The sequence below is a fragment of the Microcaecilia unicolor genome, chromosome 6 (assembly GCF_901765095.1).
Source record: "Microcaecilia unicolor chromosome 6, aMicUni1.1, whole genome shotgun sequence".
NCBI lineage: Eukaryota > Metazoa > Chordata > Amphibia > Gymnophiona > Siphonopidae > Microcaecilia > Microcaecilia unicolor.
In genome coordinates, this window is record NC_044036.1 from 71,674,682 (window position 1) to 71,702,104 (window position 27,423).

Consider the following 27,423-nt stretch of genomic DNA (forward strand, 5'->3'; position numbering starts at 1 on the left):
ATTTTGCTTGCAAAATGCCGATTCCTGGGCCGACGTGGACGTCGACCCATATGTGAGAACGATCAGCCTGCTGTCCTCGGAGAATACCTGCTACAGGTAAGTATCTTCGCTTTATTGGACAGTCTGTCTGTACAAGAGGGAGTAGCTGATCTTGAGAACGATCTTGTCTCATGCCTTCTTGTCCACCATGCCCTTCCACCTCTGCCTCTGCCTTTTCACCCTTGGCCTGCTCCTAAGAAAGTGCCTTCTGAGCCAGTCAAACTACTATCAGAGGACTCTGTATTTTCTGTATCAAACTGTGGATGGGATGAGGGAACTTCTCTAGTTAACCAAGGATAAATAACTTTAGTCTCATAATCTCTCATATCTCTAATTTTTTTAATTTCTGTAAATCCACTTTAAATTGATCGATTTCAATTCGTCATGATGCTTACTGAAAATTTTCCCTTCATCCTACTCTCGCAATGTCACTAAAGCTTTATCGACTTCAAGTTTAATGGTATTCGTAACCTGTCTAGTTTTATCAATGATCAATACCATAAGGTCAAGAGAGCACTTATTTAAAATGCCCGCCCATTTTGCCAGAAATTCCTTGTCTTCCATAAGCAATTTTGGTTTCTTATTTATGCGTAACCCTCTGGGAATCAATTCTTTCTTACAGTATTCGATTAGAGTAGCGTCATGCAATTCTACTTTCACAAGTCTTTTAAAAAGATTAGAAAATTCAGTCCATGATACCAGTGATGTGATAATCAGGTCAATTTGTAAAAGGGAGGGGACCTTTCAAAGTGTCTGCGACATATTTACTCATGAAACTGTCCAGTCTTCCAGGATTGTGAGGCCATCCTCTGAACATTCTTACAATCAACTACACACTATAATGAGTTGAGAACTCCTAAAATACATTAAACAGACTTTCTGCTCAGAAAAACCTTTATAAAATTATCTCTGTAAGATGTAATTTGTTTAAAATATTGCCATGGATAATCTGTGTGTATATAGATTTGTAAAATGTGTTTGCATTTGTTTTAGGCTAAAAAAGGTATTAAAAGGAAAGCGGATACAACAACACCTACTACATCACTTATTTCGACAAGTGGTGAATCTTCTCCAACTTTTGCAGGACCAAAGTATACCAAAATATCATGTAAAAGAGATAGAAGCCAACAGGTCAAACCTCCACAGAGAGATTTACCAGACTCTCAACAGCAGCACCAAACTGAAGAAAGGGTACCATTAACAGAACAATTGAAGCACTGCAACAGTATCCTTAAAGAACTCTTTTCAAGGAAGCATGCAGCATATGCATGGGCCTTTTATAAACCTGTTGATGCTGAATCACTGGGACTCTGTGATTATCATGACATCATTAAACAGCCTATGGACCTTGGAACAATTAAAGTAAGTGTTCATCAGCCCTAATTTCTAATATTTTACAGGTAACCAATAGAAATAAAACATGGAAAATAAAATGATACCTTTTTATTGGACATAATACATTTCTTGATTAGCTTTCGAAGGTTGCCCTTCATCAGATCAGAAATAAGCAAATGTTGGTAGATGACAGTATATATAAGTGAAACATCAAAGCATTTCAGTGGCAGTCTAACAGGATGGGGGTGGATAGGTGAGAGACAGGGAGATATGCATGGAGACAGAAGGGTGACAAACAAACCAGTACATTTTTATGGTTTATAATGGGCTAGAAAACCCAGATCTTTGTTAATTTCTGTCTGGTGGGTATCAAAATATTTAATCATTCTGACTTCAAAGGGCTTACATTCCTGTATTGTTTTAAAGTTACCTTTCAGGATTCTTACTATGAAATCACTGGTACAGTGTTCTGGTTTTGTAAAGTGCCGCCCCACAGGCGTGACATCCTGGGTGGCACTGGCATTTTTCATATGATGTCTATGTAAATTAAATCTTGTCTTTAGCATCTGGCTTGTTTCTGCAATATAGCACCCTTCGTCACATTTTACATGAACCCAGAAAAAAAGTTTGGAAATACGTTTCCAGAAATGTCAAGTTTTTGTATATATATTGGCTTTCCAAGTAACTTTATTGTGTGTTGTGTGTATGTAAGTGTATATGTACACTATAGGGTCAATTCTATAAAATGCACCCCAAGGTAGCACAAATTCTGTAACAGCATCTGTTGTAGAATACTAGAGTAAGTCGGCATTTTCACGCAAACTTTTAGGTACACCCACTTGCGCCATGTCAACAGCAGGTGTAAATGCACGCACCTAAATGTAGCACTTTAGCGTATAAATGCAAGTATTCTATAATCTACGTGTGTAAATGTTTGACACACCATGTGCCTCCACTTATTCATACCCCCCCCCCCTTGCATTTATGTGCTATACCCCAGATTCTGTATAGGTCACCCAAATTTGGGCGCAGATCCCAAATCTGCACATAAACTAATTAGTATATTAAGCACTAAGTCAATTATTGGAGTTAATAAGTGCTTAAATGACAGTAATTGGAAGTTACACACAGATTTGCCCTATTCTATTACTTGCACGCCTAAATTTCATACCGTCTGGCATTTAAAACAGTTTAACCAGCTAGGAACGGCTCCTGGCTGGTTAAACAACACTTAGCCAGCTATCTGCCAGTATTCAGCAGGAGATAACCAGCTAGCACCTAGCAGGTAACTGGTTATATCGCATGAGATAACCGTCTATCTGCCAATATTTAGCGCATATTTGACCACTAAAATAGCAAGTGTATTTTTTTTTTGTTACATTTGTATCCCGCGCTTTCCCACTCATGGCAGGCTCAATGCGGCTTACATGGGGCAATGGAGGGTTAAGTGACTTGCCCAGAGTCACAAGGAGCTACCTGTGCCTGAAGTGGAAATCGAACTCAGTTCCTCAGTTCCCCAGGACCAAAGTCCACCACCCTAACCACTAGGCCACTCCTTAACTGGCCAGTGCTGAATATTGGCTTGGCTGGTTAAATTTAAACTGGTCAAGATACACCTGGATATTCAATGCCGGTCTCCAGAAATGGCCAAGCATTGAATATCTGGGCTCAGCGCTGACTGCGTCAGGAAGGCAGCCCGGCTATCTCACGCGGTCTGACTATCGGGCCCATAATGTATAATTCCAAAGGGGCATAGCCATGAGAGGGGCATAGGCAGGTCAGGGCATTCCCAGAAATTAGGCACAATGTTATAGAGTACCTGAATTTGCACACCTAACTGCCATGAGCATTTGCACCAACTTTTGGCAGGCATAAATGCTCGTGCGCAAAGTTAGGTGTGAAATGCACACTAAGATAGTATTCTATAGAGGACACTGTATGCAGAGCACCCATTACAGAAAATACTAACAGCGCGGATCAAAAATGTATGCATTACTTGCTCCTCTACATTCAACACAGACATTTCTTTACACCTTCAGCAATTTATGCATCTGGTATCGCCATAAGGTTAAATCAGCCAGTGTTTCTGAAATCCACTGTATCAGAATACACCTTTCAGCAGTTAGATATGCCTTTCTAGCAAGCAGGATGCAGTAACTGCATCAGAGTGTAATGTACTTTCTTTCTCTATGTCCTACAAACACATCGCTGGCATATTCATATACTAAGGCAGGCTAGCTTTGATGTCTTGAATTCTTATCAGGCTCATGTTAATTCTGCTAAAAAGGCTTACTTTGATAAGCACATTTTTAGTCTCTTGACCAGTTAGCTAACTTATTTTCTGTTGTGAGAAGGCTTATAAATAAGTCAAGTCTAAATATGATGGAGTATTTGCTCAAGATCTTGCTGATTTAATGCAGGAAAAATGGATCATATTAATTCTAGTTTCCCCATTGTTAAGATAAAAGAAGTTTCAGATGGTCATGAATATTTATAGGAAGTATTCAATCCAATCTCTGTAGACCAGGTTAGGTTGGTAATCTCTTTGTTGAATAGGAATTTTAGCCCCCCTGGATTCTTATCCGGTTGTTTTTCAATCATTGAGTGAAACACAGAAACTGAGAAAAATGAAAACAGATAAAGACCACATGGCCTGTCCATTCTGCCCATCCATGCCATCTACTCTCTCTCTCACTCCCTTAGAGATCCTATGTACCTGTCCCAAGCTTTCTTGAATTCAGATACAGTTTTTGTCTCCATCAGGAGGCTATTTCACAAATTCACCACACTTTCTGTGAAGAAGTATTCCTCAGGTTACTGCTGAGTCTATACCATTTCACCTTCTTCCTATACCCCCCTCATTCCACAGCTTCCTTTCAATTGAATGAGACTCACCTCCTGCACATTTATGCCACGTAGTTATTAAACATCTCTAGCATATCACCCTTATTCTGCCTTTCTTCCAAAGTATATATATTGAGATCATTAAGTCTGTCCTCTTATGCTTTATGACGAAGACCACTGACCATTTTAGTAGCTGCCTTCTGAACTGTCTGCATCCTGTTTTATATCTTTTTGAAGGTGCGGTCTCCAGAATTATACACAATATTCTAAATGAGGTCTCACCAGTCTTATACGGGGGCATCATCACCTTCTTTTTCCTATTGGCCATTTCTCTCCCTATGCACTCAAGCATTCTTCTAGCTCTCACCTTTGTCTTCTCTACCTGTTTGACCACCTTAAAATCATCACATATGATCACACTCAAGTCCTGTTCCTCTTTTGTGCACAAAAGGTCTTCACCCACTAAACTGTGCCATTCCTTCAGATTTTTGCAGCTCAAATGCATGACCTTGCATTTTTGATCATTAAATCTTACCTGCCAAACTCCAGACCATTCTTCAAACTTCATTAAGTCTTTCCTATTGTTATCCACACCATCAGGGATGTCTACCCTGTTGCAGATTTTGGTATCATCTGCAAAGAGGCAAACCTTACCAGACAGCCCTTCAGCAATATCACTTACTAAAATGTTGAACCGCTCCGAGAACCAAACCTGACTGCACACCACAGTTAACATCCTTTTCCTTAGAGTGAGTTTCATTTACCACTACCCTCTGTCACTTTCCACTCAACCAGTTCCTAACCCAGTCAGCTTAGGGCTCATACCGAGGACACACCATTTCTTGGTCATCTATGTGGAAGATATTAATGAGACTATTGCAATAATTTTAACAAGCTATTATCAAAGCTTGCCATTGCTGATGAGCTGAAGAGAGCAAGCATCCAACTAAACCAAACAAGCTATGATATCTTGTGGAATATTTGAGGCTCTGCAGGAGCCCAGCATGCAGTGTGCCCTCTCTGTTTCCACCACTGTGTCTCATGAGCTTCCCTCTACTTCAGCAGAAAGCACTGCTTTACAAATCTCGTTTACCAGCTCCTTGAAGTTTTTTATGCCTTCATTCTCTGGGACCATTCCCCCTCCCCAGATGGTCACAGAGAATGAAGGCTTAGAAAACTTCAAGGAGCTGGTACATTTGCCTGGAATGATTCTACAGTTTCATAGCCTGGTCCTCTAATTCTTTTAGTGGGTCTGCTTGTTTCTTCATTTTTTGTTCCACTCCACAGGTCGAGTTCTGCTAGCTCAGTACATAACAAAATCGGCATGCCTTTTATCTCCTGCACACTTAGGGGCTAATGCAAAAAAGCCTCACAGTAGAGCTGGCTTCTGGAAAACAACTGCGACATGCTGCAAGCCATGAGCATGTAAATTACTGCCACATTAAAGTTACTTCAGTAATCTGCGACTCATTGAGAAATGTCACCCTGCTGTCAGTGCCTGAGCAGCAATTGGCTCATGCATTGACCAGAAGGGTAACGTTTTTTTTTTAATTGCCAGCAGTCATTGGCCCTGATCTCCCCCATTTCCCATGACATAAAATAAACTTGGCCTTCTGTAGTCTAGTGGACCTCCTGCCTCCCCTCACTTCCTTAAAATTCCCTGGTAATGTGGTGGCCCCCTCCTTCTCTCCCTCTTCCAAAAAAGTCCCCGGTAGTGTAGTGGCCCTCCCTACTCCACCTTCCCCCAATTAAAAAAAATTGAAATCCCTGGTGTCTAATGGCACCCTTTCACCCCAACCCCTTCCCTAGAACCACCTGAGCTTACCTGTCATACCTGAACATGAGAGGCAGGAGTGATGCCCTTATATAGCATTCCCTTATATGACACACTGGCCCTGCCTGGTGCATTGCACCACCATTTTTCAAGATGGTGACGCCGGAGGCAGAAGCGGATGGGCATTGCTCCTGCCACTTGTGTTTAGGTACTGTGGGTGGGCTTGGGCAATTTAGGGGAAGCAGTCAGAGAGTGAGAGGGTGCCACTGGACGCCTAGGATTTACATTTGTTTTCTAATCGAAGAAAGAGGGAAGGGAGGGCCAGGGAAAATATGTGAATAGGGAGAGGGGGGCAACTAGACTACCACGGAAGTGTTCTGAACTTGAGGGTCGGGTCATCCTGGAAAGAAGGCCACTTGACCAAGGTGGGGGGGGGGGGGCTGATGCCAGGTATCTGGGGCACTGTGGTTGGGTTGGGAGGATAGAAGGTGTGCCAGCAGACACCTACTCTCAACCAACCTTTCTATACTGCCCCAGACCTTGTAAAAGCTTTCCCATGATAGCTACGCATCAAATATTTTTTTCTGCATGCCGCACAAATCTACATTTGCATGCGGTGTGCAGTCAGGGTTTCTGCATGAGTTAATACCCACACTGAAACCCTTTCTGCATTGCTATCCCATGGTAAGACAGTATTAAACCTGTGGTAACCATGCAGCATGTACCTCTTGCACTTATCAGACTGCTCTGTTTCATGCTCACAATGTGCATTATAAATTCTGTAGACCTAGGCCTGGGTTTCCATCTCAACCTCCTGCTCACCTAGACGACAATAGCTTTTCAGGTCACTTGCGGATTCAGCACTTGTTAATGAATGTGGATGGCAGAGCTGTAGCTGGGGGGGTGGGGTACAAGGGGGGAGCAGTTGCTCCTCCAAACAGATTTTGCATGAAATGGTGCCTATGTGGATTGGCCTTTCAGCCTCACAATGGCACCTATTTTTCAAAAGTTCTGCTCCCCTGATGACAAAAAACTTGGCTACGTTTTCTGGTGGATGGTTTGTTATTTGCCTTAGATTATATCAGGATTTACTTGGTGAACTCAGAGCGTCTCAGTTATACTGCCATCTTCCAATGCCAACACACCTGAGTCACTCAGTTTGGTAAATTTATTTGGAATTTGGATTTACTCATGTGTTTTCAGAAGTAGCTCAAGGCAAGTAGGTATGTAGATGCACATGCCAGACAAGAAGGAGACACATTGAAAATTAGCGTATGTTTTCTGTACTTAAATCCAATTATGAGATCTACCTCTTATTTATTTAAGCAGACAATGACAGGTTAAGACTTGAACTTGAATCCATGCTTAATTGTCCACCCTATTTCCAGCAATCTCCAGTTGTCTCCCCTACCCTGTTCCTAGCTTTTCACTCTCACAATCACCCTCTCCCCCTCCCCAAAAAAACCATAATACAGCCATCATCCAGCCAGCCACCCTAACTTACCAGTGCCAGTTATTCCTATACTGTCCTCCTACCCACCCAGCCTGCTTAACATCTATTCTTTTTCAGTTGGGGCCTGTATCACACAGCTCTTAGATTTAAGTCATTATGTGCAGGAACTGACATGAGATCAGTTTGAGAGACTGTACATCACATGACTGAAATTCACTGACAATTCTGGAGCTGTGGCAGCAGCAGTAGCATTTGAGATGTAAAAATCCGAGGCTTATGGCACAACGTCTAGATCACTATTTGCAACCTGGTACTCAGGATTTGTCAAGGACTATTGTAAAGGGTTATACAAAATTGTGTTGTCATCTGCCAAATAAATCTGTTATATCAAGCCATGCTGGTCCATAAAACAAGGTTAGGGTTTTATATGCTTGTCTGCTTATACTTTAATGCATGGGACTTGAAAGCTGTACGTAATAATTGTATTTATTAACTGTTCTGCTTTATCCTTTAGGAAAAAATGGATAATAGAAAATACAAAGATGCACATGAATTTGCTGCAGATGTCCGATTAATGTTTATGAATTGCTACAAGTACAACCCACCAGAGCATGAGATAGTAACAATGGCTAGAAAACTTCAAGTAAGTTAATGTATATTAAAGTTCGTGAACTTAAATTAGAAATACTTCCTTGTCAGCAGAGCAAGGAAAATGATGACCAATTCAAACCAATGAATTACCTGTAATAAAAATGGAGGATGAGCCAAACTGAAAATATGCATAAAGTCAAAACTCTGAAAGAGCAAAACCTATGACCTTGAAAGCAGATGTTGGGAGGAGGTAGGTGGTGGTATGGGAAATAGCTGAAATTGAAAAATGACCAGCATTAACTTAATACCTGAATCTTTGTATTTCAATAAATGGGCTTCAGGTTTTTTTTTTTAAGGTTACCACCTAATGTCAGTAGAGTTGATTTTTTTTTTTTAAAGCTCCTGATTAGCAAAGATAATGGTATCAATTTTAATCTGTTATCTTTAGTCCAATGTTCAGCTGAACCTTGCCAGCTAGGAGTTCAGCAGAAAATTTGGGTAAATCTAGCTGGTTAATGTGGGAAATCAGTAGGGATGTGTAGGCCAAAATGTTTGTTTTCTTTAGTTTCCCATGTCGTTGATGGAATTTTTCATTTTATTACAGGTTTAGGAATTTTTCTTTTCAGGGATGATGCCTTAACTAAGGACGTCCTATTGACAATGTTGGAAAAAACCTACATTTTGGGTTTTCTCTGTCACCACATGAGATGATATGGGAAATGTTTCACATCAATGCCTATCCCCACAAATTCCTACTGAAATAAACACTTGATCTCTGATTTCACTTCTTTTAATATATATTAAAGCTCAATTCCCATTATTCGATATTTGTATTCAGCTGAATAACAGAGGCCTCACAAAGCCATTGATTTCTTTCCCTCCCAATTTCCTGATGACTACAATTTAAAAAAAAAAAAAAAATACTCATGGCCCAAGTCCCCCTCCTTCACTGCTGTCAAAAAAGAAAAAAATACCTGCCAGGGATTCCCTCCTCCTGTCCAAAAAAGGATAAAGGGCTGGGGATTCTTTCCACCTTTTTCTTTTTCAGTGTTCTATTCAGAGATCCCCTCCCCCTTTCACCTATCATAAAAAAGTGCAGACCAGCTAAATCTACTGTTCTATTTTTCAACATCACCTTCACCCAACTTGTATATGTTCCATCTCAGCCTTTTAAACTGTTTATTTTGACATTTAGGACTAAATTTACTAAAAGGCATTACCATGTTAGTGCACACTAATGCAAGGTTTATTTCATTCAAGTCCCATTTTATGTAGTGGAACTTAATAAGTCATGCTAACATGTTATTGTTTTACTTGAATGTTATTGACTTCAATTAAAAAAGAAAAAAGACATCATAACACGTGCTAACATAGTAACACTTTTTAGTAAATTTAGCCCTTAGAAAGATGTTAAAGCCCTGAATTATTCTAGGAAGCTTTTGTGATCTATTGCTGTGGTCACATGATCTGCTGAAATAGGACAACATTATATGGCATGTTGGGAGGGAGGGGCCAGAAGTGTTGAATAAGCCTGGGATTAATAAGTAGTGGTCCCGGCTTGGGTCTTGCATTTAAGCATAATTGGTTATAGGGTACAGTTTTTTAATAAAGATTAGTTACACATGGAGGGGCATTTTCGAAGGGATGTCCAAGTTTCGATTTGGACGTCCTTGCAAAACGTTCCAATCCTGGGGCGTGGAAACCCGTATTTTCAAAACAAGATGGACGCCCATCTTTCGTTTCGAAAATACTATCAGGGACATCCCTAGATTTGGACGTCCCTAGACATGGCGTTTCTGATTTTCGGCAATTTTCAAAACCAAGGACGTTCATCTCAGAAACGAACAAATGCAAGCCATTTGGTTGTGGGGAGGAGCCAGAATTTGTAGTGCACTGGTCCCCCTGACATGCCAGGACACAAACCGGGTACCCTAGGGCAGAGGTAGGCAACTCCGGTTCTTGAGAGCCACAGGCAGGTCAGGTTTTCAGGATATCCACAATGAATATGCAGGAGATAGATTTGCATACCATGAAGGCAGTGTATGCAAATCAACTTCATGCATATTCATTGTGGATATCCTGAAAATCTGACCTGCCTGCGGCTCTCGAGGATCGGAGTTGCCTACCCCTGCCCTAGGGGGCACTGCAGTGGACTTCATAAAATGCTCCCAGGAATGTAGCTCTCTTAACCTTGTGTGCTGAGCCCCCCAAAACCCACTACTCTCAACTGTACACCACTACCATAGCCCTTACGGGTGAAGGGGGGCACCTAGATGTGGGTTTGTGGTGGGTGTGGAGAGCTCGCTGTTTCCTCCACAAACATAAGGTGGTGGGGGGGATGGTGCTGGGTCCGCCTGTCTAAGTGCACTCACCCACTAAACTGCTCCAGGGACCTGCATACTGCTGTCGAGGACCTGAGTATGACATCTGAGGCTGGCACAAAATATTTTACAGATGTTTTATGAGGGTGGGAGGGGGTTTAGTGACCACTGGGGGAGTAACGGGAGGTCATCCCCGATTCTCTCCGGTGGTCATCTAGTCATTTTGGGCACCTTTTTGTGCCTTAGTCGTAATAAAACAGGTTCAGGTAAAAACATCCAAGTGCTCGTCAGGGACGACCTTCTTTTCTTGATTATGGGTCAAGGACGTCCAAGTGTTAGACACGCCCCGTCCCCGCCTTTGCTACGCCTCTGACATGCCCCCTTGAACTTTGGCCGTCCCTGCGAACGGAGTTCAGTTGGGGACGTCCAAAATCGGTTTTCGATTATACCGATTTGGATGTTTCTGTGAGAAAGGACGTCCATCTTCCAATTTATGTCGAAAGATGGGCGTCCTTCTCTTTCGAAAATGAGCCCAATAGTCATATTATGTTTGTACTGCTGTTATTCTAACTTGTGTTGATCACCACCAGTAGCAACAATGCAGCAGTTAAAACAGGCTGCCTTGGGGCCTTTCCTATGCCTCGCTCCTCCATGCGGAAACAGGAAAAGTTGCAGCAGAGGGAAGGCCAAGGCATCCTGTTTTAATCATCGCTGTCACTACTGGTAGTGACCAAGGCAAATTAGAAGGATGAGTGGATGGCAGGGAGAGGGAAAGGAAAGGGAGCGCTGCTGGATTAGGGGTGGGGGGGAAGAGAGGGTGAGTTGCCAGCTCTTGGCTCTGGGTAAAAGCAGCCCTGATGCCAACAAGCCCAGCAATTGTTGCAGAGAGAGGAAGAAGGTGCTAAGGCTGCATACAGTTGCTTGTTGCATTACTCTGGTGTGCGCTTCCGGGGTACTGTGTTTATGTCTCACCACATATTGGGAACCTATAGTGTAGTTCATTGCTGCAGCATTAACACACAATAGCATTTTGCCCTATGTGTTAATGTAGTTGACTTCTTTCAAAAGCTGACTACTTCCCCACATTACTGTGGAGGCTTTGCACTTAATTGGTGTAGAAAATTGCTGTCTAGGAATGTTAAGTCCAAAACCTTATTGCACTTTAATAAAATAGGCCTATAGGCCCTATATATCATGTCCCTTCTCACTTTACGACATGCATAGTAGATCAAATCAAGCAGTTATTTGTTTTACTATTAAAAAGTAATTTTTTAACAACCATATTTACTTCTACCCTGTTTGCAACCAAGGTAGGATTAAAACATAGGCAAACTAGGCACATGTCTAAGGCCCAAATGTTTAGGAGGGGGCCCTCTTAGATGTGTAACTTAGTAGCCTCAAAGACAGATTTTTGACTTGAAAGTCAGCAGCTGTCAGAAGGAAGAGTGCGTGAGTGGGGAAATGGGCAGGAACCAGAATCATCTCTGCTCTCACCAGTCTTTTCATTCTCTCCATCCCAGCAGGGCATTATTCTCCAGTCTGAAGGAGGAGCCAGCAAGAGGTGCTTCTTACCTGACACTTTCTTCTCTCCTGGTCCCATTTGTGGGCATTTAAAATGTATTAACCCTTTGAGGGGGTCCCAATGTGCTTGCTTACCTAGGGCCCCCGAAAAGGATAATCCTGCTGTATTTGGAACTCTGATTTTACAGGTTACTTAACTCTTTTCATAGTTCCTTCTATGCAGTGCTTTTTTTGTAGGAAAAAATAGTATTGTTAGTCATTATGGCTAACCTTAGGGGCAGAGTCACTATCTATGGCTCTGCCCTGTAGCCTTACCCCTTTTACCAGCCATGGCACATATAAACAGGCATCATTGAAAATATTACACCAGTTTTTTTCCCTTATAAATCCTGTAAGCTATTCAGCTCCAGTATACCCAAAATGACACAAAACAAATTAGCATGCAGACCAGGAATTAGGAGAACAGTCTTGCCAATTCTGAAACACAATATGCTATCAAATCTTAGAACCTAACAAACAGATCCCTATTCAGACACTTGGCCTTGCAGTTACAAATTCAGAACAGAAATGACCCCTCTTCAAATTCTTCAAAAATTAACCTGAAATCTTAAGAAGCTAAACTCTGCATACCAGGAAAACAGAAAGAAACACGTTTTCTCCTATAACAGTGCAAAATAAGACAGCAGATGTACATTCTCAAATTGGATATATTCCAAATACTAAATGAAAATATAAACTGAATTTTTTTCCACCTTTTTGTGTGGTGACTTTGTTTTTCTTTTCATGCTGGTCCCAGTATCTGATTCTGATGCTCTCTATCTGTTTTCTTAACTCTATTTCCAGGGTTTCCTGTCCATTTCTTTACTTTCCTCCTTTCTTCTTCATTTCTTGCCCTATATCTATAAGTAAAAACTGGGTCCTCCGCTGGCTTGACTGTAGGAGGTATGGAGTGGATCCAGCTTTTGCCTATTTTCTCCATCCATGTGCAGTTTTTCTCCTTTCTTTCCTTTCCCTCGTCCTCCATCCATGTGCATCTTCTTCTTTTTTTTCCCTCTTCCCTCCCCTCCATCCATGTCTAGCATTTCTCCTTTCTCCCCATCCCTTGCAATCCATGTCCAGCACTTCTCCTCTCTCCTCCCTCCATCATGTCCAGCACTTCTCCTCTCTCCTCCCTCATCCATGTCCAGCACTTCTCCTCTATCCCTCCCCTCCATCCATGTCCAGCGTTTCTCCCCTCACTTCCCTCCATGTGCATCTTCTTCCTCTGTCTTCCCTCTTCCCGCTCCTCCATCTATGTCCAGCATTTCTCCTCTCTCCACTGCCATCCCCTCCCCTCTGTCCATGTCCAGCAAGTATCATCTGTCCTCACCTCCATCTATGTCCAGCAATTCTCTTCTGTCCCCTGCTCCTCCCTCCATCCATGTCTAGCAATTCTCCTCTCTCCCCTGCCCTCCCCTCCCATCCATATCCAGTGATTCTCCTCTCTCCCCTGCCCTCCCCTCCTATCCATGTCCAGTGATTCTCCTTGGGAGAAGCTGAGTCCCTCTCTCCCTGGGACTGGGACACCCCCTCTCTCTCCTACTAACATTCTTGTCTGGTGCAATTCTATTAAAAGAAGAAACCAAATCCTTTACTCTCCTGTGGCCTGTTCCTTTGCGCTGACACTGGAACATCCCTTTGCCGTGGCTCGCCCTTGAGGAAAAAGGAAGTTAGATCAGAATGGGGAGGTGGGCCACAGCATAGAGAAGTTCTGGCATCAGTGCAGCAGATCAGGTGTCTCAGGCGAGTAAGTGCGCCCTTTGTGGACTTGGTTTCTTCTTCTGATAGAATTGCACCAGCGAGAGAGAGAGGGGGGCATCCTAGTCCCAGACCCAGGGAATATGGAGGGAAGAGAGGGATGTCGAGCACGCCATATGGAGGGAAAAAAGGCTGTGCTTGTATGCAAGAAAAACTGCTAAATGTAAAGTTTTTAATTGACTTTAGTTCTTTAAAAACAATAAGTCCTCAGTTTCTGGAGTGAGTTGCTACTTTAAGACTAGATGTCCCAAAGGTTTTCTTCCATTTTGTCTCTCTTGAGAAAATGCTAAGTATACCCAGCATTTAGCAATAGTAAATTGCAGACACTTAGGTCTATGAATATTCTCACCTGTCACCTTGGACTAGAATCCTGAAAACCTTCATATGCCTAGCTTTTAGGGCTGTGCAAATTTTGCTTCATCTGGATGTTCCATTTTAAAGATACAATTAACTGGATAGTATAAGCAGTCTTAATAGTTCTCAAGGAACATCATCCTCAGTATATTTAAACCTTTTGTTTATGTCACTATTTTATTTAAAAGCTGCTTATTGTTTGCTTAATTTTATTTAGGATGCTTTTGAATTGCACTTTGCCAAAATCCCAGATGAACATGTCCAAACTATACCTTGCCAAAATCTACAACCAAAAACTAGTAAACCTTGCACGGATGACAGCAGCAGTTACACCTCCTCAGAAGAAAGTTCATCTGAAGATTCAGAAGAGGAGAGAACTCGGCAGCTGGCAAAACTTCAGGAGCAAGTAAACAGTGATATTTTTGAAAACCTGAGACTTGTAACAGTGATGTTCCTAGTTCAGCAATAAGTAAGGTTCTAACATGAGATAGTTGAGCTCAGTACGTTCTAAAAACATGGTATTTTATGTTGGATAAGTGCTGTATGTACCAAGGGCTCACAATCCTTTTATCCTGTATTTTTGTATTATATTCCCCAGTTGGCACATGTGGCCTGGGGCTGATTTTGCCCTTTAACTGTGATCATTTGCATTTTTGTCCTTTTCTGCAAATAATTTTGGTAGCCTAGGGGGCTCATTTTCAAAGTACTTAGATTCACAAAGTTTCGTAGGTTGCTGTGTAACTTTGTAAGTCTAAGTGCTTTTAAAATACGCCTCTAAGTGTCTTGCTCCTAATTTTTGTAATGGCTTGCTTATAAGTATGCTGCCCTCAGTACTTTATTTGTTTTCCTTTTATAGATGTATGATGAAATAAGTCATTAAGCAAGAACAGTTCTCAATCAATAACCAAATTAAAATAAACTAATAGCAGGAGTAGCAATTGTTTTTTTTTTAATCTAAATCACACATTTTGAACAGAGATAGTTATAAACTGACCAGCAAAGGATGGATTTATAGTTTTTAATCTATTTTCCAAATTTGAGACTCCTGGTTCAGTACACTTGCAATTTAATACAGAAAGGGAAATGGGTAACTGTTTTAACATCATAAGCAAATACTGTCTATACTAGAATGGGAAAATAGTGAAAAAATATTTTTTGATATTTAATGGCAAAGCAAGGATCAGTAAAAGGATGTGGTGATTAAGATAACTTTTCATTTGTGGTCTGTGATGATCAGATACATCGTAAATTAATTTGTGAATCTTATGATAAATGTATAAGAAGATGACTGCACCAATTTTGGCTAAAGACCTAAAAATTTCTTTCTGACAGCTCAATGCAGTTCATGCACAGCTGAAAGCTTTAACTGAAGCCTCTTCCTCCAAAACAAAGACAAAAAGAAAAGTCCCCCTCCCCCCCGCCCTCCCCCTAAAAAGAAAAGAAGAAAAAAGACAAACATTAAAAAAGAAAAATTCTAAAAGGAAAGATACAAGTCCAAATTAAAAGAAATGTTAAACAGAAAGGATCAAAGTCCTTCTTGAAAAGGTGCGTTCATAACCATTTTTGGTCTCTTACCTTTTGCCTGATTGTGAACTTTTTAGCCTAGTTGAAACTTCCCTGTTCTGCTCATTATCATTTTTAAATGTGGACACTACAGGTCTTATTTGCAACACCAGAGGATTTTCTCACATTAAATCTTTCTCTAACTAGCCCTTTAAAGGAGCCACAGATCCACAGCTTTCTTGGAAACCCACTTTTTAAACACCTTGAATGCCACCCTCAAGTTTTTACTACACTGCGATAAGTTCAGGTTGAATAGCATTTGATGTACCACACTTCAAAGGCTATCGGAGCAAGTCCCTCCTTGCTAGGAGTCGTGAATGCTATTGCCACAGCATCTACATCTTGATAAAAATTATTGCTTAACTTGCAAGAGTGGCACAATTGTATTAGACCTACCTAGTATGAAAAGATAAGGGGTAATGAATTGACAGGGCTCATGTCTAAGTCCTGACATCTCACTGAAGAAAATAGGTGGGTTGCTTAACCCAACTTGTTAGATATAAAAAACCATCCTAGTTCCGATATGGTGACTTTGGTATACATTTTCTGCTTTAGGGAATCACTTCAGAATAATTCAAGGTCAGATAAAATATCTACAACAGGAATTCACTGAAAAAAATTGTGTTTGAGTTGGCTACCCACACACTAGAGGTGTATTTAAACAAGGTGCATCAGTGGCGTACGAACCCCTAATGGGACCTGGCCCCCACCCCTACCTTAAAATTTTGTTTGTAGTGCTGCAGTCCACCAGGGTAGCAACACTCAGGCTGCCTACGGCGTGCATTGGGACTTCCTCCCTGAACAATCCCGCCCCTCAGGGGCAGGACTGTTAGGAAGGAAGTCCTGGTGCACACCGCAGGCAGCGTATGAGTGCCGCTGCCCGGGTGAAGACTCCAGCACTACAAACAAAATTTTCAGGGGGGGGGGGGGTGACGTACCCCCTGTGAACATTTTCTGGGTATAGCCTTGCCATACACCATCCTTTCATCTTCCTTTGTCATGGGTCCAGTGCAATTGCTACCACCATTTTTGGTTCAGGAAAGATTCTGTCAGCATAAAATTAAAAAGCTATGATTCGTTGTATGATTCTTAATTTATTTTCTTGTGTCAAAAACCTATAAAAATGAATATTCCTGGGTTGCTATTAAAATTATCAGAGCATGATCGTTCTAATCTTTGAAATCTGTCCATATTCATCTGGTTGTTCTGTTTTTTTACATACTCAGCACTCAAGAATTGTGCTCACAACAATGGCACTTGAACATCAGACTAGCCTATATATTTTTTTTTATTTTGTCCAGTGTACTTTGTTTTTTTAACTAAAGCTTAAATGTTACAGTCTACCAAAGAAAAACAAACAGCAGGTCCAATTGGCAAGTGTTTCAGATGGTGAAGATAATGCCAAACCTATGAGTTATGATGAAAAGAGACAGTTAAGTTGGATATAAACAAACTACCTGGAGATAAGCTTGGACGAGTCGTATATATATACAGTCAAGAGAACCAGCACTGAAAGATTCTAATCCAGATGAGATTGAAATAGATTTTGAAACATTAAAGCATCAACCCTCAGAGAACTGGAGAGATATGTGATGGCTTCTTTAAGAAAAGACCAAAAAAATCCAATGTGAGTATTATGCTATATATATGCATATTAATAGATAACGTGCATACTGTTGGCTTGGCTGTATCTCAAATATATTGCTTTTTAACATTATAGCTGAGAAAATCTTCAAGTCCAAAGAAGAACTTCATTCAGAGAAAAAACAAGAGTTGGAAAAGAGATTACAGGATGTCCGTGGGCAGCTAAACACTATAAGAAGCTAAATAAACGTAGGTTTCTGCATATGTCTTTTGGTCTTTGTTTCTAACACTGGCTATAGATTATGTTCATATTTAACCCTTGTTCCATGTTGTATAGCGGAACAGAATTCTGTACCCAAGTCTATTGGAGGACCAAGGCGATTAAGTGAAAGCCAAGTAGCAGCAATGGCTCCTCAGATTCAGGAAACAGGCACTAGCAGCACCAGCAGTAATTCAAGCTCTTCTGAAAGCAGTGACTCTGACTCAGGTTAGATGCCATCCTTGCTACATAGACCTACAAGCAGCTACACTTTGCTTTTTGAAAATGCCAGGACCGACACCACTCCTAATAACCTGGAGCTTTATTAGGATGTGCACAATAAGCTTCAGCTTAGTCAAGAATGGTATGTAATACATTCACATGAAAGTGCCTGCCATATAGACATAGGAAATGTTTAAAACCTTCTTTCGTGGGAAAGTTACGGTGATGACAAAGCACTAAAAGATAGATTAAATGTAACGGAGAGGTAAGTTGGCAATTTTAATAAACAAAGCATGTTAAGGTGCAACAGAAACATTCTGTATTTTTTTAGCATGGTGCCTTTCATCATCTTTGAAGTAATGTTCAAACAGTATCCTGATTTCACTATATGTACTTGCAGGTTTTTTGCAAATGTGTTCTTATTGAAGCATAGTTTGGAATTGTTGGTTATCTATGCAAATTGTTGACTATCTATGCAAATTGTACAATTCTTTTGTATTCAAGTTTATTTATATTGCTAAATAAGCAATAGTAGAGGAGGGTGCTCAGCAGGCAAGATACATTAAAAAATATGCAGCATGTTTATGAAGGAACCCAATTAACCTGGAAATCTAAAGATCATCAAATTGTATTGAAGTGCTCAGAATCAGCACTGTACTGTGAGACTTATTTGCACAAATACTTTGATTGTCCTTCCTCGTATTGTTCTTTCATAATTAAGCCAGAACTGTTGGATGTATGTGCCATGTTTGAGGTATCACAGCATCTGACATAAGATCATAAATATTTTTGCAAAGTAGCTATTAATTGGAATGTACACTACAATAAAGCTTTTGTTAATCTAGAGTAACAAAATTGACAGAGGCGGGTGGTACCTTATAGACCAAACACTTTATTGAGGCATGAGATTTTGAGGACCAGAGTCCACTTCATCATATGAAAGTTCATACCTCACTAAATTAGTCTGTGTGGTGCAACCTGCTTCTGTCAATTGAAATAAAGGCATTTTACTACTTTGCAGTCAGACGACTATCAGAAAAAAATTACTTGAAATATGAATGCTTAGGATGGCTTCTTACAATTCTCCCTTACAATGCGTACCAGACTATTACTTTTCAGGCTGAACGAAATATAATACTGGAGGCTTGAATTCAGGGATAAATCTTTTTTTTTTTAATCAATAGAAATCTACGTAATATAGAAACAAAGATACCTGTGACTTCTGTCAGGCTACAGATTTCATGAATGCTTGGTCCTTTTCACTATGTCTGCAATTTCCCACAAAATTGGCTACCGTACTTTCCATTTTCAACCTCTTATCTTCATTCCTGCTGGCCTATGTTTTTAAAGTGTGATGTATACAGTTTCCTAATGAATTTTAATTACTATAATTAATTCCTCCTTCAGTTTTGACATGCCCTGCCTTCCATGGCCATGTAGTAGTTGATGTGCCTTCAGTGTGGGTGCAACAAGCAGCACTTTCCTGCTTTTTGGCTTCATTGAAGGGATATAAGGCTTTTTGAGAACCATTATTGTAGGCCCCTAGACGTAAGGTTGACCTTCTTTATCCTTTTGTAGGTTTTTTTTTTCCTATAATAGCTAAGAATTCCGTGCAATTCTAACATCTCTATCTGTACGTTAGCTTCTGGACATACATGCTGTTCCTAGATTTGGCCCTTACCCCTTTCTTTATAATACTAATTGTGCTTCGTTTTATCCTTGCCTTAGCCTTAACTTTGGCACAAGGCTAGTTTTCATCTTCCTTCTCCCTCACTTAAAAGCAAATGAACCTTCATAGCAAAGACCTGTGTCCATTTAGGAAAAGAGCAATCTGAGTATTACCATACTAGGTTCAGAAGGAATCAAGCTTTTATGCTCTGTTCCTGGTAACTGACACTACTTAGAAGGAGCATATTTGCATTGCTCTGTTGCACAGGAAAAGCTGTTTTTTATTTTGATAGACCAAACTTGTCATTTTTTCTATAATGTTAAAATTATCATTTCACACCCATTGCCTATAAAACTGTAATGTTTGAAATCAGAGCAACAGCTCTTAATGTTTCTACCTCTCAGTGAACTGGATCAGATTTGGGCTGACTTCTAGGTCATTGTCCAGCTTGCTTTTTGTGCAATAGCATTAACTCTAAAATTTAATGTCTGTGTTGGGTGTTGTTTCATATGTGTTAATTTGGGCTTAAAATGTTGCATGATGTTGTAAATGTACTATTTTAACCTAGCAATTATTTGTGAAAAAAATGTGTATTGTATGTTTTCCTTGTTCTTGAAATTAATAAAGTAAATAAAAGAGTGACATTGGGGCCCCATTATACTGCACAAAATATTATTTGTAATGTAGTTCTTAATCAGGTAGAGGTGTAGTATTGTTTCTCCAAGGACAAGCAGAACTTTGTTTCTCACATATGAGTGACGTCATATGACTGAGCCCGGAGTGGATGCTAGCCAGCGTTCTATAACTTTAAAAAGCCTTTGGCAGCATGCCTTCCAGCCTGACATAAGCACGCAGGACCAGCAGTCTACGTTTCTCTTCGGAGCAGAGAGGTCATGTTCAGTGAGCTGTCCTCAGCACTACATTTCTTTTTCTTTTTGTCAAAAGCATTTTCCCTTGCGAATGGGATTTTCTTCATTATTTTATTTTTCTCCTCACCCCTTCAGTTTATTAGTGCTTCAGCAAGTTTGTTTCCTTATTTTTTTCACAGCTTCTGAGGCCCCGCTTAGACCCAACCACCAACCAAGGTAGCTTTTCTCTACCTTAAGAGATTTCTTTTTTCCTCCTAAGAACATGTGTGCTGCTGTACTGGGACAGACCAAAGGTCCATCAAGCCCAGTATCCTGTCCCAACAGTGGCCAATCCAGGTCACAGGTACCTGGAAAGATCACAAAAGAGTAAAACAGATTTTATGCTGCTTATCTTAGAAATATAACTCAACAAAAACGACAATTGGTAGAGATATATGTACAGATCACTCAATGATTGAGTTCAGGGGAAGTCTCATAACGTCGCTGCCAATGACCAGCTGACTGCCGGTTCAATGCAACAATTCTAATCATAGACAACCCACTACCTTCCACATTTTTGCTTTTTTTATAACGTGATGTGCTCAAAATAATCTCAAACTTGTGCAATTGTATAATTGAGTGACCACGATCAAATCAGTGGAAGTCTTCATATATAGACATTTGATATCACAGGTCCTATTTATTATAGGTACTTTCAAAACACTTATCTGTGTGCATAAATCACGAGCGATCCCAGGAGCTCTTACTATCCCGACGGGTCCTGTTTCGCTACGGAGCTTTGTCAAGGGACAGTTTTACGAACAACAAGATATAAATGTTAGAATCAGGAACCACCTCAATGAATCTTACACTTCTCTTCTGATGTTTCAGCTTGTGGCTTATGGTTTTGTCTCCTTGGGATACTCATCGCTCACTGAGTACTTTAAACATGGCGGCGGCGTTTTTATGCTCAACCGGAAGTACAACTGGCTTCCGCATAAATCAGCTGATAAAATTTTTTTAGATATAGCAACCCCAGTGAACATAGGTATTTAGCAAAAATGTGGAAGGTAGGGGGTTGTCTATGATTAGAATTGTCGCATTGAACCAGCAGTCAGCTGGTCATTGGCAGTGACGTTATGAGACTTCCCCTGAACTCAATCATTGAGTGATCTGTACAATATATCTCTACCAATTGTCGTTTTTTGTTGTTATATATACATATTAGGTAGAGTGCCAGTAAAAAGATTAACAGTATCTTAGAAATAAGCAGTGCATTTTCCCAAGTCTATAATGGCTAATGAACTTTTCTTTTAGGACATTATCCATAATTGAGCTGTTGATTTCATATTGGCTATTTTCCCCCTGATGTCACAGAAAACTCCCAGTGGTTTTAAACGGTGTTCTAGGTGCAACGGATTCATTTCTGGGACTGACTTCCATAGCTGGTGTCTGTCATGTCTGTCCCATTTGAAGAGCAGTGCTAGGAGTGCCAGGTGATTGGTACCACGAGGGCTGCTCCCTCTCCTTAGAGTCTGTGCTGATGCAATAGTCTCCTAATCGCTGGGACCAGCCTTCCAATTTGGCACCAGCATCTACACAGTCTGTCTCTGAACCAACACTGGCCCTGCCTTTACCGATGCCTGCCTCCTTCAGTACTACTCTAAACTCATATCTCACAGCAGACTAGCGTCAGATGTCTTCCTCCTTAATTTGGGGAGGGGGGGGTGATGGCCTTCTATATACATTTCATCCAATCCCTTCGACTTTGCTGAAACTCAAGCAGGACCAAGGAACCATGATTCTCACAGATCTGGTTCCCTCTTCTTCTGGAGTTATCTTCCAAAGATCCTTGGAGATTGGAGTGATTTCAACTCTTATAACACAAAATGAGAGGTCTCTTCTGCATCCAACCTTCAGTCCCTGGCCCTCATGGCCTGGATGTTGAAAGCATAGAATATGCATCTCTTCAACTACCTGAGGGTGTCTCCAAGATTGTGCTGGCTTTGAGAAAAGATTCTGCCAAGAGGTGTTAAGCTTTTAAGTGAAAGGGTTTTTCCGTCTGGTGTGAGGGCAATGCGCTAGATCCTCTAAAACTGCTTGAGTACCTCCTACACCTCTCTGAGTCTGTTTTGAAGATGAACTCTGATAGAGGTTCACCTCCATGCAATTAGTGCTTACCCATCACAATGTAGGAGGTAAATCCATCTCTTTTCAGCCTCTAGTTGCTCGACTCATGAGAGGTTTGCTGTTGACAAAGTCCACCTATCAAACCTCCGACTGTGTCATGGGACATCAACATTGTCCTCACCTAGTTGATGAAAGTTCCTTTTGAGCTGCTTGATTCCTGTATCTGAAGTACCTGACCTGGAAGGTTTGTTTTTGGTGGTGGTTGCTTCAGCTCACAGTCAGTGAGCTGCAGGCCTTAGTAGCTGATCCGCCTTACACAATGTTTCATCATAACAGATTAGTTCTCCACACACATCCTAAGTTCCATTTTAACCAGTCATAGTCCAAACCTTTTTTTCCAAAACTCATGCCCATCCTGGCAAAAGCGCAAGGCACACCTTGGATTGCAAGTGAGCCTTAACCTTCTGTCTGGAACAGACTAAAGGCCATGACAGTCCACACAGCTTTTTGTTTCTTTCCACCCAAACAGGATGGGGGCAGCCATTGGTAAACGCACTTTATCTAGTTAGCTAGCAAACTGCATGACTTTCACTTATGCCCCAGTGTGGGCTGATTCTGAAGGGTCATGTCATAGCTCACAATGTTAAAAGACATAGCTGTGTCAGTAGCCCACTTGAGATCAGCCTCAACTGAAGAGAATTTGCAAAGCTGCAATGTGGTCTTCAGTCCACATATTCACATTCTCATTATTGCCTTGAACAGAATACCTGATGCAATAGTCTGTTTATTCAGACAGTTCTTCAGAATTTGGTGTCTAGAATCCAACTCCACCACTCTTAGGACCATTTTTATTCTGTTCCAGGCCTACACCCTCACTAGAAGACTGTGTATAAGTTAAGGTTGATTGGTTTCTAGTTAGCCTTGCCATTGCAAGTCCCTATTGTCCTTGTTTTCGGTGAGGCTGGTGGCTAGGAATTCCCATTTGTTAGAAACAATGTCCTGCTTTTTCTTTGAGAAAATGAAGTTTACTCACATGTAGCAGGTGTTCTTGAGGACTGCTAGACCATGTATTCTCATTCCCTCCCACCTACCATAGGAGATGTATTCTTTTAACTTTGCTATTGTACTGCTGGTCCTGCGCATGCACGTCCGGGTGGGAAAGCACTTGCACATGTGTGTGCAGTGTTTTAAAGGCTTCTTAAACTGATTTAACGCTGGGTAGGCCTGCACCACTCCATCGAATGATGTCGCCTATATGTGAGAAGTAGACTGTTTAATACACGTTACCTGGTGGCAGCACATTCACCCTGTGTAGAGTGCTGCCCTGCTCTGAAGAGAGAATGCTGTATTTGCTGTTTGGGTATAATTTTACTATTAGGGGAAGATTTTTCCAGTTCCCCTTTAGCTTTACACCAGATTCAGGCCTTTTCGGGCAAAATTGTGGCCATGTGTTTTAATAAACCATCTACTTCTACACCTACTAGTCTGTTCCATGTTTGCTACCCATATGTAAGAATACATATCCTGCTGTCCTTAGAGAACACCTGCTATAGGTGAGTAAATTCACATTCTGAAAGTATGATGATAGAAAAGTGAGATTGGCAAATCTGGTGCTTCCTTAATTTCCATCTTCCTGTAACACTCAGCTGTAAGCTGTTATTAGTGAAAGCCATCATTTCCATTTAGTTCTAAATATGTTAAAATAATGAAACTAGTTGGAAAAATTAATTTCAGTTTTTTTAAATCTGATACCATTGCCCAAGGCCATGCCACATTTAACAAATGTACAAAAACTTTCATGCAGGCAAAATTAAAAAAAAGATGTAAAGTAACAAAATCTTGCAAAATCTGTAAGCAGATGAAACAACCAGCTCTTGTATAAAAAAAACCTTGAACTCTTAAAGGGTTTTGATTCATTTAGATCCTATAATCCTGCTTGTTGTAGAAGGCAGCATTGCTTTTACTGTTGATTTGGATTGATAATGATATGCTTTCATGTAATATGTTTACAGCAAGGTTGGAGTACTGTTTTCCTTTGACATTTGAACTGTTAATGTAATGTATTTTTAGATACAGAAACTTACATTTATTTATTTTATTGCATTTGTATCCCACATTTTCCCACCTCTTTGCAGGCTTTTCAGTGCACAGCTATAAATTAGTGGCCCAATTTAAGGTGTTAACTTTCATAAGGTATAATATGATCCTAAATGGAATTGGTCCAATCTTGAATCATGTGTGTGCTGAAGAAGCAGCAAGGTTAATAAGAATGTAAGAGGCTGGGATGTTGTGTGACACATAGAGACAGCAGATGATGGATCTGTTCAGCAGCTTCAGATGTATCTTGTGGTCAACATCCAGCAGCGGATACTGGCCATTCCAGAATCAATGCTTGCATTAGCGTGATGTAATGGTGTGGTTTTGAGTTGATGCAGGACATATGAGCAGCTGTCTTTATGTTATAAATGGACAGAGCCCATGGAAAAGTCCTGTACCTGGGCACACAATAATGGTAGCCCTGAGCCTCTAGAGCTGCTCCGGCTCTATTCCATAAAAAAGAAATAACACCTAAAGTACACGTTGGAAGTTTTGGGTCTAGGTTTCCATTGTTTACATATATTTTGATTCCTTAAATCCTTACATTCTAACAGAGTATGTCCCTTTCCCTATTCATGCTTAATTCAGTATTTCAGAAATGTAAAGTTTTGATAAGATCTTCCGATTATAGGGCTGTTTCAGGTTGTGTGGACAGCTAACACATTTATCCAGTTCTGGGGATTTTGCCCAGTTTGCCCTGTATGGATTTGTTAGATCCAGTTTCCTAGAAAAGATGGGACTATAAGTCCATAGAAGCAACAAGCAAAATCAGAACTAGATCAGTCTTTTAGGGGTTAATCTGAGTCACATGACAAACCTAATAAGTCCTGAAATTGTCCTTTTGAGAGCAATTTTATTTCCAGGTATTTACTAGACCAGCATTTTCAAACCTTTGCAGGCAAGTGCAAAGTGCACAACTAATATTCACAGAATTTTGCATCTCCTTTTTCATGGGTACTTTTTCCATGAGAATCACACACAAGCACCTAAGCTAAGGCACTTAGACCTATTTTCTAAGCTGTGGTAAGGTTTTTGTAGTCACTTCACAATAACTTCTAAATGTCTATGATAATTTTAGGAAGTGTTCTTGGCAGTTGGGGAAGACAGCTATTCTGCTGATCTGGAGTATTTGTCTCTACCTTGTATTATGATGCATCCATTTGCACAGAATGCAGTTAACTACACATATGTAGATGTAATTAACTGTTCCCATGTTAACAGTATAAACGCATGTTTATTAGTTTATTGCATTGTATCCCACATTTTCCCCACCTTTTTGCGGGCTCCGGTGGCTTACAATATGCCACATTAACAGTAATAACCCATGTTAATACCTTTGTTAACTGCATGGCAATAATCCCTTACCATTAGTTTAACACAGCAGCTAATGGTGTGCTAACATTGTGTATGCACTAACTCTGAGTTAAAACACCTACCCCCAGATTCTATATGTGGCACGTGTAAATTGTACGTTTGGCCAATTTATGTATGCTACACAATTAGTTAACGAGCCTGTTAGATAATGGCTGATAGCGACCATTATCAACACTAATTGGCAATATGAAATTTACAAGTGCATCTTTTAGACATTCTATTATTTATTTTTGCATTTGTATCCCTCATTCCCCCACCTATTGCAGGCTCAATGTGGCTTACATAGTTTTGTAACATTGTCATTACAGGATAACAGATACATTTAGTTTTGTGCAGAGATTAAGTAAGGGAAGAAAGAAGAAGGAGGGAGTGATTAGGGTGATTATCGAAGTGGGCTTTCTATCTGATTAGGTTGGTGAGGTGGATTAGTGGGCTAAAGGTTCTCATGTAGGCCTTGTTGAAGAGATATGTTTTCAGAGATTTGCGGAAGATAGTTGTGCTCATCGATTGCTCTTAGGTCTGTGGGCAATGCATTCCAGACCTATATGTTCTATATGTGGCAACGTGTTAAATTGTAGTTTGGCCAATTTATGTATGCTACACAATTAGTTAATGAGCCTGTTAGATAATTGGCTGATAGTGACCAATTATCAACACTAATTGGCAATAATTGAAATGTACACGTGCATCTTTTAGACATTCTATAAAGGGGCATGTGTAAACTCCAGCACACATAACCAAAAAGAGCATGACAATGGGAGGAGTATGTGCATATCAAGGCCATCAATCAAATCTATTTGTGTTAGTCAAAAATTTGGGGGAGCATACCTAGAATTCTAGGCAATGAAGGCATGAGGGACAATATGTCTTGTAGTTAACGTGGAGGTCATATTGGTGTGATAACTATTAATGCAGTAGATAATGTAGTCAGGTAGCTGCACCTCCAGAGGCATGTCCATTGCTCCATGTTAACTATATGGCTGCCATCCCCAAAGTGCTAGAAATGTCTTCAACTGGATTATTTCTGTTTCATCTATCAACATGATGGCATGATCATGTTTCGAGCAAAAAAAAAAATGCCACGCACTTTTCCAGGCAGTTTGTTTACTACAGCTCATACATTTTTTGCATTAAAAATTGCTTAAATGTTTTGCTGTGTTACAAATGGGCCATGGGGCCAATGATTAGGTTGATTTATGAGCTAATAGATAAATTATCTGAAGCATTGTGCTCTATGAAGGTCCTCCTCTTCTTACATATATATTTTTGAAGATTTGAATTATTGCTGCTTTATCATATGTGTTGATTGTATTTGGTTTTTGCTGATGGTGGCTTCTATATAGCATACCCATTGCTATTGGATTCTTTGTAATGTCTAGTGTTTTATAAAGGCAACATATGTACCCTCATAAAATATCCCAGAGAAAGTAGGCACAGACATATACACTTGCTCTGAGGAATGTGTTATAGGTGCATATATACACATTTGATAAAATATGTACATAAGTGTTAGTCCTACCTCATCTGTCATTTGTCTCTATCCCTAGGAACACCTATTCATGTATCACTTAAAGTAGATGTTATGTCTGTGCACTTGCTTTGTATGCATGTATACCCCTGGACAATTTTGTAAGAGTTTTTTTCAGTG

General features: G+C 40.4%; 1 protein-coding gene across 1 annotated transcript in view; it reads left to right on the forward strand.

Annotated features, from left to right (window-relative positions):
- Window positions 1-27,423, forward strand: part of BRDT (bromodomain testis associated) — a 296,166-nt gene that overhangs the window by 142,120 nt on the left and 126,623 nt on the right. The window contains 11 exon segments of the mRNA XM_030206522.1: window positions 1,033-1,401; window positions 7,960-8,088; window positions 14,247-14,435; window positions 15,362-15,523; window positions 15,525-15,574; window positions 16,932-17,026; window positions 17,029-17,076; window positions 17,079-17,144; window positions 17,147-17,230; window positions 17,313-17,429; window positions 17,514-17,663. Coding sequence (XP_030062382.1) covers window positions 1,033-1,401; window positions 7,960-8,088; window positions 14,247-14,435; window positions 15,362-15,523; window positions 15,525-15,574; window positions 16,932-17,026; window positions 17,029-17,076; window positions 17,079-17,144; window positions 17,147-17,230; window positions 17,313-17,429; window positions 17,514-17,663 — 1,459 coding nt within the window.